The following is a 17,066-nucleotide window of genomic DNA, read 5'->3' on the forward strand; positions in this document are numbered from 1 at the left end:
TTTCATATTTTCACCCCCACCCTTCTCAATCAATATTTCAATCATTGAAGGGGGATAAACTGGAGGGGGGTAGAAAAAATTTGAAAACGCCATTTTTCTTCCTTTTTTTGGTAGATTCAATAACGAGTTCATTTTTTTCAAAAATATTGTAATTTCCAGTTCCCACTTTTTTTGACCCCGATTTGGAGTGGGACCGAGGGGAGCTAGAAACTTTTTTTTTGCGCCACAATGTTCGCCGGGTCATTAACTTTCAGAATCCACTTCATCCCGATTTTTTTTTTCTTTCAAGTTTTTACGTTGTAATTCTCGTATTGCTGGTGCGTGCGTAGCCGAAACCATCAACAAAAGGCGGGGTTACACGAGGTGAGTTGAACTACACTCGGAACGTAGAACATCGCTGTGTAGGTAGTTTTTACGAGTCGCATGACACTGTCGGCAGGATAATGAACGAAAGTTATAAGTCCTTGCAAAAGTGGTTTACATTTTCATTTTGGGTGCATTTTAGGTAAGAAAAAAAAAGGGTAGGTACTGAGAGGAGAGTTACAGAATATGTAAGTAATTGCAAAAATCATGTAAATGGGATGGAATACCTGATAATATTGTACGTCAGGTTGAGCTATGGTAAATAGGTTTGTTTTTTTTACACGGATTTTGGCAGATTTTCGAGAATCTGGATTTTGGGCAGATTTAAAATCCACGAGAATCTGCTAGGATAGTAGCTTTTGAAAATGGATTTTGGATTTTACCTGAAGAGAGAAGACTTCTGATGTTTTGAAAGTTTGTGGTAGGGATCTAAAAAGTGTTTAAAAAAGAGATTCAAAAAACGTCCAAATTCCAAAAACTAGACTTTCGAGAATCCGTGTAAAAAAAAAAACCTATTATTAAATTGTGAAACAAACTGGTACAGGTTGTCCAGAAATATTGAGTACCCCTAAAAAAGTTTTCTACTAAAATACTTTTGGTTGGTCACAGTGAATGATAATAATGATAGCACATGATTGGTTGTTGGACTGGAGAGATAACATTCCATCAATCATATGCATCTATTTCACATTGCCAACCTATATTTTTAATGAAAAACTTTTTTAGGGGTACTCGGGCACCCTGTACTCAATGTTATAGAAATATCACAGATCACTCCTAGCAATACCTACCTATCCCTTCAAACTATCTTCAAAAAAACAATATGTTTATTTATCTGCAGGTATTTGTTATCATCTCGTCTTTGCAGCAAAACATCTCAAATTTTTAAACATATCACAAAAATCTTTCAAAATAAATTTCAAGATGGTAATTTGAACTTCGAATTGTGTATGTGTGCCATGTTCATGGTCGATTCATCGATTGATCATTTGCATATATTTTTCTTGCATTTGCATGTTGCATTAAGTTGAAGATTCAAAATATTTCCACATACCTTAGATCATCGGTGTATTGTATGTAGGTATTTAAATTTTATCAGTACCGGAGGAGACCATATCCGGGTTCAACCTGTAAAGGGGCGGCTCATCTTGGTGTGCCTTGTTTGGTGTGCATTGAGCTGGAAAATCAGTGTGTCTACATTCCTTCTTTTTATTTCCTTCCCCTTCCGGGCAGTGGGCCTGTTCCCTTTGGCTTCTGGTCGTTCGAGGTTACGCATCAACAAACCAATGTGTCAGTTGATGGGTTACGTATAGTCTTGAAAAAGCATTCACATCCGTCTTTAGGTATCGCATTGTTTGCCATTCGCGTCCTGATCTGGCATGCAGGTCTGTAACAGAGGTTATTTGGGATCGGGACTCGTCGCTGTCCAGGGCCACTAGGTGGCCATTCACGGCTTAGGGCATGGGGCTTAGGGAAGTCTTGTCTTTGAAGTCTCTCTTTGTTTTTTTTTTTGAAATCTCTCGTTGTTTTTGTAAATATGTTTTATGCGTTATGTTTATGTCTTATGTACTTAATTATGCTATCTGCTGTTAAACTGTTCCAGGTAGAACCACACTCCGCTGCAAACCTTGCTGTCTGGAGGCAAGACACCGTTCGTTGGTAGCCACCAAGTTTGGCCCGCTGCTGGGTGCCTCTACCAAAGGGCAGAAGTGAAATAAACAAAATAAATAAATTCTAATTCTCCGCACCTTCTCCCAGGGCTGTGGATCCCTTGTGCGAGTTGTCCCGGCGTGAGTTCTGGGTTTCAGGTTTTTTGGCGGGGCCTTGGCTGGGCCAGGGCTTGGGACTTTCGGCCATGCCGGGTGAAGTGAGCGCGAGGTGGTCTGAGCGGCAGGTGAGGTTCGTGTTTAGGAGAAATGAGCAGTCTCAAAGTGCAGTACAATATTTTTATGTTTAAACAGCACGAAAAATATTTCACTTCAAAAAATCAAATACCTATAATATTCGATATTTTACCTCAAATGAGAGCATATTTTTGGGTTGGGTAGCCCTAACGAGTGTAAGCATTCAACGATTAAAATATGTCCTATATAGTCCGGCATATGACAATAGGAGTAATTGCACCCCCCCCCCCGCCGATCCTCCGGGACAACATTTTTCTTAAAGGGGACATCCTAAGGAACATTTTAATGCAAACTTGCCAAAAAAAAAAGTTGGCCTTACTTACAAAATGGCGGCCATTTTGATTGACAGGTCAGCCGAAATCGCAGATTTTGCGTTTTAGCGTATAGTACAGGAATTTTAAGATTTTTATTCGGACTAATTCCTACAAAAGGTTTTTTTGCGGGATACTGTAGGGGAAGGGGTCCTATTTAACATACTAAAAGTCTCACCCCGTACCCCGCGTGCGTCGCGTGCTAGAGCGTGAAAAGTGTCACGCCGCGGCGTTTTTTGCGATTTTCTCGCGAGGGGTTGATTTTACGTCGAAAATAGCATTATTTTTGTGTTCTACGTCAAATTTCCGATCTAATGATATGTCAATTGTATTTCTAGCCGCAAGGGGGGTGGAGCTAGAACCATTCAAAAAAGGGGGGCTTCCTGAAAAATACATAAAGACTATAGGGGCCTAAGAGGGGTGAAATGGTCCCCAAAAGCGTTCGAGTTGATATTAGCATGGAAGATGGGTACCATTGAGAAACTCCCGCATGAAAAATTTCAGATCCACGCCATCTCCCCTTTTTTGGGAACCCCCCCTTTTCTAAAATTTCAATAACACTTTTCTCGGCCCCATTTCACCCGATTTTGAAAATTTTTCAGTATGTTATGTATATCCTTAGTAGGTATCCCCACAAAAAATTCCAACCCCCTCCCCTCATATTTACGCCTCAAAATGGCGTTTTTCAACTTATTTTATGCTTTCTAACAATAGTAAAAATTGAGGGGGTCAAGTGCTCTGGAGAGGGCTAGAGGAATCTAGCAAAAAATCTGACATCATATTCGTGTTCAGCGGTATGGAATCATAAGAAAACGACACCCTACTCATTAATAATTGGTTATTTTCCCCAAAATTCCCATTTTACCCCAACCATCCCTAAAACACATTTTTACATCATTTTGAGGGGTAAATATGATGGGAGGGGGTTGAAATTTTTTGTGGGGATACCTACTAAGGATATACATAACATACTGAAAAATTTTCAAAATCGGGTAAAATGGGGCCGAGAAAAGTGTTATTGAACTTTTAGAAAAGGGGGGGTTCCCAAAAAAGGGGAGGTGGCGTGGATCTGAAATTTTTCACGCGGAAGTTTCTCAATGGTACCCATCTTCCATGCTAATATCAACTCGAACGCTTTTGGGGACCATTTCACCCCTCTTAGGCCCCTATAGTCTTTATGTATTTTTCAGGAAACCCCCTTTTTTTGAATGGTTCTAGCTCCACCCCCCTTGGGGCTAGAAATACAGTTGACATATCACTAGATCGGAAATTTGACGTAGAACACAAAAATAAAGCTATTTTCGACGTAAAATCAACCCCTCGCGAGAAAATCACAAAAAACGCCGCGGCGTGACACTTTTCACGCTCTAGCACGCGACGCACGCGGGGTACGGGGTGAGACTTTTAGTATGTTAAATAGGACCCCTTCCCCTACAGTATCCCGCAAAAAAACCTTTTGTAGGAATTAGTCCGAATAAATCCTCTCATTTCACCTAAAATTCCTGTACTAGTAGGACTTGCACAAACTTTTTCAAACTTTACAAAGGTAGATCGAAAGATCATGCAAAAATTCATCACCTGTCCAAAATTCAAGTGCTAAAGTGCGTTTTTCGATTTTTGGTGAATTTTTGAAAATCGAATTTAGGCCAAAAATGAGGGAAAAAATCAAAATTTTACCAAATTGACCAAGAAAGCTGAAATTTGGGATATACCTTATTTTCGACATGCCAAATCGACTGGAAACGGTTTCAACCCGTTTTGAGCAGTTCTGGAGCCTCCAGCAGATTTTTGAAACTCGAAATTCCCACAAAATTCCATCAAATTGGAGTTGTAAAGCTAAAATTCATTCTAAAAACTAGTTTCAATACGCTACGAAGTACTGCAGGTGAATTTCAAGTAATTTTAACACCCTCTGAAAACGACTTCTGGTGGATTTCAAGTCATTTTAGAGCCTTCAACGACTTTTTTGAAAATTACTGGAGCCTCCAGTAGATTTTTGAAACTTGAAATTTCCCCAAAATGTTATCAAACCAAGATGGAGAGTCGAAATTCATTCTGCACACTAATTTCAATACGCTACGAAGTTGACTGCTGGTGAATTTCAAGTCTTTTTGGAGCCTCTAGCAACTTTTTGAAAGGTTGTATTACGTTTTTTTGGAAAATAGAAATTTCCTAAAAGTAGCTGGAAGCTTCAAAACCATTTGAAACCACCATGTAGTCTGAGAAGTAAATTTCAGCTTGCAAACTCCATTTGATAAATTAATGTTGGGGAAATTTCAAGTTTCAAAAATCTACAGGAGGCTCCAGTAATTTTCAAAAAAGTCGCTGGAGGCCCTAAAATGACTTGAACCCAACTGGAATCGTCTTCAGAGGGTGTTAAAATTGAAGTGTGGAATAAATTTCAGCTTTCCATCTCCATTTGATGAAATTTTGTTAAAATTTTAAGTTCCAAAAATCTGCTAGAGGCTCCAGTAATTTTCAAAAAAAGTCGCTGGTGGCCCTAAAATTACTTGAACCCACCGTCTTCCGAGGGTGTTAAAATTGGAGTGTAGAGTAAATTTCAGCTTTCCATCTCCATTTGATGAAATTTTGTGAAAATTTAAAAGATTCAAAAGTCTGATGGAGGTTTCAGGAATCTTCAAAAAGTCGCTGGAGCCTCCAAAACGACTTGAAATTCACCTGCAGTACTTCGTAGCGTATTGAAATTAGTTTTTAGAATGAATTTTAGCTTTACAACTCCAATTTGATGGAATTTTGTGGGAATTTCGAGTTTCAAAAATCTGCTGGAGGCTCCAGAACTGCAAAACGGGTTGAAACCGTTTCCAGTCGATTTGGCATGTCGAAAATAGGGTATATCCCAAATTTCAGCTTTCTTGGTCAATTTGGTAAAATTTTGATTTTTTCCCTCATTTTTGGCCTAAATTCGATTTTCAAAAATTCACCAAAAATCGAAAAACGCACTTTAGCACTTGAAATTTGGACAGGTGATAAATTTTTGCATGATCTTTCGATCTACCTTTGTAAAGTTTGAAAAAGTTTGTGCAAGTCCTATGTTAAAACGCAAAATCTGCGATTTCGGCTGACCTGTCAATCAAAATGGCCGCCATTTTGTAAGTAAGGCCAACTTTTTTTTGGCAACTTTGCATTAAAATGTTCCTTGGGATGTCCCCTTTAAGAAAAATGTTGTCCCGGAGGATCGGCGGGGGGGGGGTGTGGTGCAATTACTCCTATTGTCATATGCCGGACTAATACGTTATATGTATAAAAGGGACCCTAAATCGGCCTTACAATAAAAAAGCTAATGCTGAAGCGTTAATGTGCTACAGTGACTCCGTTTTATAGGAGGATGTCAAAAGACTGAAAGATTGACTTCTGGTTCATCATTATTGATGAAATACCAGGATGGTGCAGTTTCATGGATTAGTCGAAAGACAACATACAGTGGCAGAAGCGATGGCAGACGCTGCATAAATATGTAGTCACTTTTATTTATTGGTTGTGCTGCTGCGATCCGATTGGTGCAAAATCCAGAAAATCACAGGAACACCAAACATATGATGCAGAAAGCATTTTCTAATCTGAGAGTGTGTGTCCAATAAGAAAATCATACATAATTGAGAAAGTTGGATCCAAGTACAAATTGCGAATTGACAAATTAGCTGATCGTTTGACAAAGCCAGTTGGGAAAGAAGAATTGGATACCTACCTATGCTATTTTAATTTGAAGTGATGATATTTATGTAAGTATGGTGTAGAGTAGATTTTTGTGTATAACCTTAATAGTTGTGATTAATTTTAGATCGTGTATTTATGCAGGGAGAGTTTCATTTATTTAGTTGTATTCGTCACTCGCCAGTGCATAAATTCAACTATGTAGGTAATTTCAGTATGAGTAGGTATGTACCTACCGAATTCTGGCGCTATGTTCAGTATTCACTGCTTAGTGCTTTTAGTGTTACAATGATTCAGCTACTTTATATTTGTTTTTATTGTGTGATGGTGTGTTGTAAAGCAAAATTAAATATATTTTACTTTTACTTGAAAAGTTTACTAATCAAAGACTCAAACGAGTTGATCCAATAATGAAGACTGAGGTAAGCTACTTGAGGTGTTTTTCCATCTTTGCAGAATTCCATTAATTGTTTCAAAGTACAGATTCCATCCGGTATAGAAACACTTGCAGCATCTAGTGAGATATTTCGAGAGCAAAAATATAATATAGGTTGATAAAAGGAAATATTTTACAAAAAATATTCTCAATCAGTCAAACAAAGTTTACAAGTACTTATAGTTGGATTAAGAAGATATCAAATACTTATTACTTATTAGGTACATAAAATTAATAAAATCATTAGGTACCATCTGCTAAAGGAGCAATTTCTTTGTTGTTTGAAAAAATAGAATTGATTTCGGCTGAAAATTCAAACAAAATGAAGTAGAGACGTGGAAAAAGGTGAAAAAGGTAAGTAGGTGTAGAGGTATACTTAGGTATACGTTATTACTCACTTTCTGTGAAAAGTCGTTCTCCGTATTGCGTTTGTTTTTCCAGCCATTTCAACAGCCCTAAAATGGTACCTACTTGGTCAAATTAATTTGTACCTATCGGGTAATAATCCTCAAAATGACCAATTTACTCACTGTAAAATTTTGTTCCTGTTGCTTGATCACTTAAGCGACCTTTATGTGTCGAATAACTTTGGGCAGCAATGTTCAATGTTTTTGCAACTTGGTAATTTAAAGCTCGAAATCCTTTAAAATAATGGTAATCAATTAGCGAATACGGCTTTAAAACGTTTCGATCTTACTTATTTTGTTAGATCAGGTTCATCCTCATTCATCGTTTTGGATCGAAGTAAGAAAAATCAAAAAAGAGCCAAAATAAACGCTATAGGTATACGAGGTCCAAGACTATGCAAAGCAGGAAGGTTCCAAACTTCCATCGACAGATTCTGAAGGTTGAAAATATAAGAATCAATTTCCAGGAATCTTATTCAGTTACTTATACAAAATTCTGATTTTTTTATTCTTTGTAGAAAATGGTACAATACTTTAAATTTTTTTTAATGAGTCAAAAAATCGAAAAATGTATTTCAGCTACTGAAATTTAACGCGGTAGGAATTGGAATTTATGGAGGCGGAGTTTTTTTTTTTTTTTGAATATTATTTACATATTATAATTACTTATTCCTATGTAGAGGGGGCGGGGCCAATCTTCAGGTTTGAGGGGAGGGTGATGTAAATTCTAATACTAAATGACAAAAAAATTTAGCTATAAAAACTATGTATAACTTGATGTAAGCCAAGATTGAGAGTGTGTCAATTTTGCTTAAAACTATGAGGGGGAGGGGATGGTTCAACCACCCAGTGGTCCTGGAGCCGCAGTGAGTGGGGGCCCCAGTTTTGGTTGTGACTGCTGACCATTGACTTTTTAGATATGGACTGCTAGCGGCCCATAAGCTTAACATACAGCCTGCTATTGTCTTGAACATAGTAAGTCAAGGGTTGCAATTTGCGCATGCACCAGCTCTGTTGTGATGTTATACCACCCAGGTACAGTTACACAGAGGTGCAGGAGGTATAACATCGTCACCTGGTACAAGGTCATTTTTCAGTTCCGGCATGCGCAGAAGCCAAACCTTGACTAACTGATGAACTGTGTTCAAGACCATTGGCTTATGTACTGCTAGCAGTCCATATCTAAAAAGTCGATGCTGCTGACCCGCCTCCCCCCAGCAGCAGGACAAAGGCCCGGAGCTCCTAGGCAGTATCCCAGAATTGCTCCCACCACTTTAGGATTGAGGGAGTGATCACCCTAGGATGTAGCCCATTCCCCCGACCCACGTCTCCCATTTAGGGATAGGCCTAGGAGGTATCTGGGCAACACTGTACCCTTAATTACCTCAGAAAGAAATCTCCTAGAGCAGGATTGTCCAAAAGGATATGATTTCTTATATGTGAAAGTGGGAACACTCAGCCCCACCTTACATAGTGGATAAAGTGGAGTAATTTTGAATGCTGAGGATGGACATGTACCATAGGTTTCTTCCATCCTTTAGCTTAGGGTAGTGCTATAATATACATACATTGTACAGTGGAGTCTCGATAACTCAAACTCTGTTAACTCGAAAACTCCGATAACTCGAAGCAAAGTCTGTTTCCCTTCAACTCTCCATAAGACTCAATGTAAAATTAACTTCTTTACCTCGAAGTAAAAAGTCCAAAAACTCTGATAACTCGAAGTAAAATTTTTGAAAAAGACAAGAAAAAACCTCAGTAAGTCAAACGTTGCCAACGTTTTGCCTCTATAACTCGAATTTCTAGTTGAAAACACTTGTAAATTTGAATCTCATTGATACCTACAAAACTCTTTCACATTCACATATCGGTTATCTTCAATGGTACCTATTGTACAATCTCATTCCATACTTTACTGGTACATAGGTATAATACGTGTTTCCATTTCATTCTGGTAAAAAATACACTCATCTAATTCAAAACTTCGCTTACTCGAACTATACCAAAAAATTAACCTCTAACTCGAACTCTGATAACTCAAAAACTCCGATAACTCAAAGTCAACTCCTTCTCCCTTCAGCTTCGAGTTATCGAGACTCCACTGTACTATGTAAATTAAATTAAATAAGTTATATTTGGGGAAAATATTTGATAATTTGTTACACTATTATATTATGTAGCTATTTACAAGTGATATTAATTAGTTTTAGAGTGGGTGTTGGGGGAGGTCCAATTACACACCTCGATGTTGATAGGTATCTCCCTGAATCTCTCACAATGATTGACCATACCTGGCCCCAGTCAAGCTGGTCCAGCCCACATCCAATCCGTGGGATAGCAAGTTTTTTTATTTTTGTACATTCCCTTTCCCTGGCAAGATTTTGGATGCCAAGGGAGAAGTTCTTATTATATGTTGGTTTGTCTTAGTAGTGGATTTTTGTGATGATGCAGAATATTATGTAGTGACCCTGGCTCACTATTCCTTAGATTTTACGCTTTAGAGTAGCCACTAACCCCACATTGTGTGCTTGGGTCAGGCGGGTCAGCAGCACTCTACCTTCAAAGTGGCGGATGAAGTCCCTCACTATCCCAACAGACATTCTGAGGTCTTGGCTGACACAGTGTGCCACTGTGCTAGTGCAAAGGAGGGCCCTTGCAGAAATATGTCTTCATTAGGTGGAGGTACAAATGCTGCTTGCAAAAGTCACTCTTTTTAAAGTAGGAATTCAAAGTATACTTACTTAGATCAAAAGAACGTGTTGAGAAATTTTCTGAAACAAAAGAAAAAAAAACACTCAATTTGAGTCTAGAATCAGCAAAATGAACATTAATAGAGTACCTATAATTTTACCACCCAGTCTTATCCCTCTTTATCCATTACTCGTATATTTACCCAGCAAAGCGATCTGAAATTGATACGTCACGTCGTCGTTAACGAACTCTGGCACTAATTCTTGGAATACACATTTTTCAACAGCTTTGAAAAATATTAAAGATGAAAATTTGATATGACTCGTGGATCCTGAAGCGCAAAATAATATTTTTATGCATCTACAATATCTTGAAGGTAAGGTACCTGGTACCTATACACGTACCATACACAACCATGTTTGAATGAAAACTTTACCTTGGTTGTGATTTTTCAGGCTTATGTTTTCATACGTAAAATCTACATAAAACAAGAAAATATTTCAATTTTGGAAAATGAAAATATTTAACTTCCATATGAAAATAATGCTAAGCGTTTAATCGATTAAAACAAGTGTAATTAAAAAAATTTTACCTTTCAAAATTTTTTTTCTGTTTAAAATGCCTGTTCCCTCATTATCTCCGTACTCGTAATTCACATTTTTTATATCTAAGGAAATTGAGAAATCAGTATCTATTAGTTTCATACGAAAGTAGGTAGGTATAGGAATTAAATTATCTTCACACTAATTCACAACATACGTGGTGTAGATCCTTTTGCGGAGATTATCAACGCAGCATCGATCAAACCTATAATCCATACAGTTTTTACAATTTTTGAAGCATCACCGTCCTTGTCCCATCATTCGATTTTGAACATTTCGAAGTTCATAGATCAAATACCTACTTACCAATTAGTTTAAGGGTTCCTGCGTATATAAAAATATTTTTAAAAAACACACCCACAAATGAATTTGTGAGAAAATTCAAACTTATATCATTTAATGCATAGAAAATAACTCACTGATGAAAGCATTTTCAGTCGTGCAATTCTCAGGGCCACTTAATTCTGAAAAATAATTCACAATTTGAAAAATTCTGATTTCCAGAAATATTTATTGCGTAAAGTTTGATCTAGCTATTGGAATTCCTTGACAAGATTAAAATAGATACCTACTTACTATGAAGTAAGTTTTCGTAAACATCTACTTTTGAGCAAGCGATGACGTGACAACAGACTAAATGAATAAGGTATAAGATTATTAAGGATTTAAAAAAAATAAACTCGAGTCGCAATAAAAATTTATGTTTTTTTTTATACCTACTTACCAATTTCGTAAAATAATGTCCTACCGTAAAGCAACTTGACTTCCAAAGGATCTTTTGATTTTTTCAAAAATATATCTAAAATAGGTATGGGTGTAATTTTATTCTAGACTTTTTCAATTCATGTCAAAAAATTACGTTGGTAAACAGGTAGATTATAGATAGAGGTACACAATATACGAGTATGAATGTATTGATTTCCAAAAAGGATACCTACTGTTCACTTCAAATTTTCTGGATTCTGAAAAAGTCAAGAAAAAATTTAAGCTCATTAAAATTTTTAAAAATTTCATTTCGATGATTAAAAATATCTACAAATATAAAAAAAACTACAATTTTGAAGCTCAGTTTTAAAATGTAAAAAAGTTTGTTTCGATTATTAAATGTAAGTTACCTAATGCCCAAAACCATTATGGGAACCATCAACCATCACCATAAAACTGCTTATTCAAATTAAAAAAAAAAAAAAAACAATAATGCAAAATAATTTTGAAATTGCAAAATTTTAAATACTTTTGCCTGATTGTTATATAAAAAAAGAAAAATAGAAAAAAAGCTTTCCACGAGATCAAAAAGTCAGAAGATGGAATTCCGAAATTATTTTTAAATACAATGATTTTTTTTATTTTAATTGACCCATAAAAAGTGTTCTCTCGAATACAATTCAAAAAAAAAAAAAAAATTTGACGAATCACTCATATGTCGCTAGGTAACCAATCGTGATTCAAAAAATTATCAACGTTCAATGTCCAATTTGAAGACCAGATCAAAGTTTCAGTCGGATTAGATGTGTTCGAACTTGATTAGATCCAACAGGGAAGATCTTGGATCTAATCAGACTGGTTTGATCAGGTCAGAAGACATTTACTTGGATTCAATTCGATCTGACTAGATCAGCTCTAACATTTTTCTGTAAAATTAGCATAGTGAAACTCTCGTCTCCCTCCTCCCCACCATTAAGTATACTCGTATTTAATTGGTACCTAGGTTGTCAATTTAATACACTTCCTTTAAAAAAATATAATAGTGAAAGGAATTAAGGATCTAAAAGATGGTTTTCAACATTCAGAAGTTGTGGAATAATAGTTTGAACGTAAGTATGAAACCGATTTACCAATATCGTAAATCAACTGAACGGCATTATCTGTTTCTTTACCAAATGAACTCAATTGCGAAGGGTCTTGTAGGTTGAAGATTTTTTCATCGAAAGCTGCCTTAATATCTGTAAACGAATGAATGAACGTCGTGCTAATTACCTACCTACTTATTAACTTGAATTATTAGTAGGTAGTTATAATATAACTGATTACCTACTCACCTAATGTTTCGATCTTTGCTATTATAGCCGCAATGGCGTCTTCATTTGAAAAAAAAATTGATTGAATTGATTGTAAGTATAGGTACCTAATTACTTTTAATTAAACGCGATAAGTATAGGTAAGGTAGGTACTAGGTATTAGAGACTATAGATGCTTACAATCTAAATCAAATGTTATTTCAACGATCACAGAATTTCGAATACGCAATGTATGTTGCAGCACCCATCTCAGCATTTCTGTAAGATGAATTGCAGAAGTGAAACATGCAACCGAAGATAGGTATTATTTGAGTCTATCAATTCAGACGTTTAACTTACTATAATAAAAAGACTTGAACGTCATATTCTTCGGTTCAATAGATAAATGCGAATTAAATTTATTCAATGCCTCGGAGCATGCTTTCAAATAATCATCTAGCTCTGCAATGAAAGCAGAATTAAAAATATATATAGGTATCTAAGTAGATGATGAGATAGTGATCAAATACACCTCTCATTTTTTAATTTTTTAATTTAATACAAACGTGTATTCATTATATACTTACTAGAAAGTCCGATAACTGTATAGTGATGCGCTTAGAAAGTAAAAATAAATACTCGAAGCTCAGAAAAAATTGATCGAATTGAATTGATAGGTATAATTATGATTGAGATTTGAAAAAAATTGAAACATATTGAAATCAATCATACTTATTTCACGGAGAGGGTTCTCCATTTGCATGTCTTGGAATTTCCTGTCCAATTTCAATCTTATATCCATAGCGTCTTGAAAAGTCGTCATAATTTTTAGTTGATGCGTAAGAATCGCTGAATATTCTTGAATATTGAATTACATAGAGATAGGTAGGTATGAATGATATTAGTCATCATTTTGACTCATGAAGGAGTAATTTGGTAGGTAACTCACCAGTCATTTGAGATTCAGATTCACCGCAGGCTGCAAAGGAGACAAAACTAACTGAAACGAAAAAAAAAAAAAAAAAAAAAACGAATTGAATAGTATTCTCAACAAAAGATGGAAAGAAAACCAAACAAGACGTACTGAAACAAAGTAATCCAATGGAATTATTTTTCTCCATGTTTGAAGTCTTGCTATTCAGCTTGTACTTATTCTGCACAGATTAGTCCTGATTACAACAGCTTAAATAAGCATCTACCTACTCAATAAGTTTGTTACAATATGTGAGAAATTGCGAAAAGAAACCCACACGAGTGACTTTTCGTTGAATTTTAAACCATATGGTGTGTTGCATGTGGTCGATTGACGAAATAAGCTCGATGGAATTTTTTCTTTTGTTTCAAACTTGAGGTGATATCCCAAGAGACTCATTACCTGCTTAAGACAGTGCATATCTATGAAACATAATAGGTAGGTAACTAAGAAATTCATTTTTATGAACATACGTTCATTAGTGCTCATAGTCGTGCATATGCCCAAACATAAGCAAAAACGCAGACCTTGTCGAAAATAGTAGTCTACGAACAGAAGTTATGAGTTAAATCCTTGCAAAAGTTGTTTACATGATGCCCTAGTGCTTACTTAATGATGAAGATCATAAAACAGTTTAACACATATTTTATTGGCAATCTCACATTTGAAAAATTCTTCGAAAATTCATAATTAAAAATTCTCATTTTATATCTCGAAATCCAACACAGATCTGAAACTTGGAAGAAATCTGATCAGCTTCGATGCATCTTTACAAATCCTACGTCGAAAAAAAACGAACGTCGTCGGTCACCGCCGATATAATAAAAAAAATATGTTCGCATTTTATGTACCTAATTAGACAACGAACATTTAATACTAATGATCATGATGAAAAAAGAGGCGAAGTACAAATAAGATAAATATTCGCACTCTTTCACATAACATTAGTTCTTCAAAAATACTTCGAAGGCATCGAAGTAGCAAAATCAAGCGATACATTCGTCGAAACAGTGATAAAGTTAACGTTTATTCGATGAATATGAAACGCGACACATAATTTACTTAAATTATATGTATTGCAAATAAGCACGATATGATTATTATAATATCACAAATATACAAAACAATGTAATCTGAGAGTTCGTAATGTTTGTTTATTTCTATTTATGAATTTAACTCATCAGTCGATAGCATATTGGATAATGAATTTCAAAAGTATAATTATAATTTACAAACGAATAATATAGGTAAAATCATCGCTCATGATGTTGTTTTTGGAAGTTGTCCGGCTTCGTAGAAATAGGCTGCCATCAATTTGGTCTAAAAAAAATAAATTTGACATTCGTGATATTAACAAAACATCGAAAACGTAATATTTTAATGTTAAATTAAGATCCAACAGAACCACAAATGAAAAATAATAATACATTTAAAATACACCAAACGCGTACTTACTCCTTGAATGTAATTAGAAACATCTAGTTTTTCATTTTGGGAATGAGCACCATCGTCGCATCGACCCATAGGCAGTAGGAGGACATTTTTACCCAAGACATTCTGTAAAACAACATGAATTTTCGATTACTTTCACTTAAAACAATACCGTATCTTCGATCAAAATTCTAATTACGTACTTCGAAAGTTAACGTAACCGGTATCGAGCCACCTTCTCGGTTATAATCTGGCTCAACACCGTAGGCCAACACGGTGGCTCTTTTGGCAGCGTTATAATGCTCATGATTTGGGTCGCTTTTCCAAGGGCAAGCTCCATCGCCAGCTTCAACCTATAACGTACAGAACAGACTTCAATAACTGATTCGTACGATATTATGAATCTACTACGAAGACTTCGATGTTTGAATCTCAGAAATGAAAATCAAACACTTCATGCTTAATTTCTGAGCTCATTTTGAACAATAGATATTGATATTACCTTCATAATGTTCGCACTGCCTCTTAATTTCCATTTGTTTTTAATATAGTCGACTACGATCTCTCCAATTTTATCGGCAGTTTGATTCGGAACAATACGAATGGAAAATTTACCGATTACTTTTCCTGGTATAATACTTTTCCATCCTGATTCGCCGAAAGCACCTTCTATACCGTGGATAGATAAACATGGGTAACGCCATCTAGACATCAGAACCTCTTCCTACGAACACCATCTCATCAGTGTGAGCTTCAACGTCAAACTAATCGTACAAAATACTGAAATCCGCATACTTTTTTATCGTGTATTAGTTGAGAAGTACCAATTTCCGATCTGTAAGCTTCTTTGTCGAAATCAGCTTTAGCATAGAGGGATTTTTCTTCATCGGTGAGCGGTTCGACGTCATCGTAAATACCTGGTACTAGAATCTTTCCGTCTTTATCTAGCAACGTATCGAGCATAGCGATCAAATCAGTCATAGCTTCGTTACTATACGAAAAACAAATTCAGATATAAATAACCTATGGGTGATTTTAATTATTCGGTACGGTTACTGAATATTACATAGATCCGCCGTAACTTCCACTGTGAAGATCCTTCGAAGCGCAAGTAATCTCGATCGTGAAACAAACCATACCACGAAGACCAAATCCGATACACGGTTTAGACGTACCCAGCCAATACGTATCGGATATACACACGTAATCAACATCTTTGAAAAAAGTATCCTTCCTCGAAATGATCAATTCATCTAAACCATCACTTCCAGACTCTTCCATACCTTCGAAACAAAACTATACACTGAAAAATATAACCAAATTGACTTAGAAAAGCAATCATCTCACCTTAACATTGATTGGTAATTCGGTATTCGTTTTCTGATACGCTTCTACGACATGTAACCACGATATAGCCGGTCCTTTATCGTCTGTACTGCCACGACCGTAGAGTTTATCGTCTTTCAAAGTTAATACGAAAGGATCAGTGTGCCAACCATCTGATACGGAAGCTGGTTGTACGTCTAAATGACCATACACGCAGATCGTAGGTTTATTCGAATCATTTCCCAGAGATGCTAGAATTATCGGCGGTAATTGAATTTTAGTATTATCGGCCAGAGTCTGTAAAACACAATCGAGAGTTACAGAGTGTTTCAATAGTGTGGAATAAAAGAGAGAAATTAATATTATACTTGGAATCCGTTGTCGCATATTTCCACAGTAGCGTTTAGAGCGGTTAGTCGATCGGCTGCCCAGTGGATCATTTTGATAACATCTGGTCTATGTTCCGGTACACTAGATACGGATGGGATAGCCACAGCTGCAGTGAGATTATCGATGAATTTACTCTTGTTAGCATCTATGAAGCTGTGCAGAAGTTTACAGTATTAAAATTTACGATTACAGGGTGTTTTTAGGATTCGAAATACATAAGTGCAGTAATGAAGATTGCTTACTTGAATACAGTGTCCAGTACGTTCGGAGCTGGTGTCATTTCGCCGGTATTTCTCGGTCACCGGGTTGAAATGTAGAACAGGATATTTAGGAGGAGATTTGCGAGTGATTTTTCGAAACTTAGAATGTTATATAGGAGTGAAAATTATTGTGAAAACTTGAAACTTGTCGGAATCGAGTGAGAGAGTCGGTGACGTTATCAGAGTGATAACAGTTCCCCTCTCTTCGAAATTTCAAACCGGAAACGGGAAAATCGAATTCTTGAGTAGCAGGACTAGCAGGACATGAGATGAGGACAAGTTCTGAGTTTTCGAAAGACTATA

The 17,066-nt window shown here is 36.1% G+C and overlaps 1 protein-coding gene across 1 annotated transcript; it reads right to left on the reverse strand.

Annotated features, from left to right (window-relative positions):
* Nucleotides 1-14,358: 14,358 nt before the first annotated feature.
* On the reverse strand, nucleotides 14,359-17,001 carry Cndp2 (Cytosolic non-specific dipeptidase 2). Its single transcript, XM_065364648.1, has 9 exons — nucleotides 16,746-17,001; nucleotides 16,482-16,656; nucleotides 16,135-16,410; nucleotides 15,854-16,083; nucleotides 15,583-15,778; nucleotides 15,290-15,511; nucleotides 14,991-15,140; nucleotides 14,812-14,913; nucleotides 14,359-14,676 (listed from the first exon to the last, which is right to left on the reverse strand). The coding sequence occupies exons 1-9, from the start codon at nucleotides 16,781-16,783 to the stop codon at nucleotides 14,617-14,619; spliced, it is 1,449 nt and encodes a 482-aa protein (XP_065220720.1). The 5' UTR covers nucleotides 16,784-17,001; the 3' UTR covers nucleotides 14,359-14,616.
* Between the last annotated feature and the right edge of the window lie 65 nt (nucleotides 17,002-17,066).

This window comes from Planococcus citri, chromosome 4, assembly GCF_950023065.1.
Source record: "Planococcus citri chromosome 4, ihPlaCitr1.1, whole genome shotgun sequence".
NCBI lineage: Eukaryota > Metazoa > Arthropoda > Insecta > Hemiptera > Pseudococcidae > Planococcus > Planococcus citri.

Coding starts and splice junctions, on each gene's coding strand:
- Cndp2 (XM_065364648.1), bottom strand. CDS start 16,783: ATGACACCAGCTCCGAACGTACTGGACACTGTATTCAA. Junction 16,411..16,481: donor TATGCGACAACGGATTCCAA/GTATAATATTAA, acceptor TGTGTTTTACAG/ACTCTGGCCGATAATACTAA. Junction 16,084..16,134: donor AATTACCAATCAATGTTAAG/GTGAGATGATTG, acceptor TTCAGTGTATAG/TTTTGTTTCGAAGGTATGGA.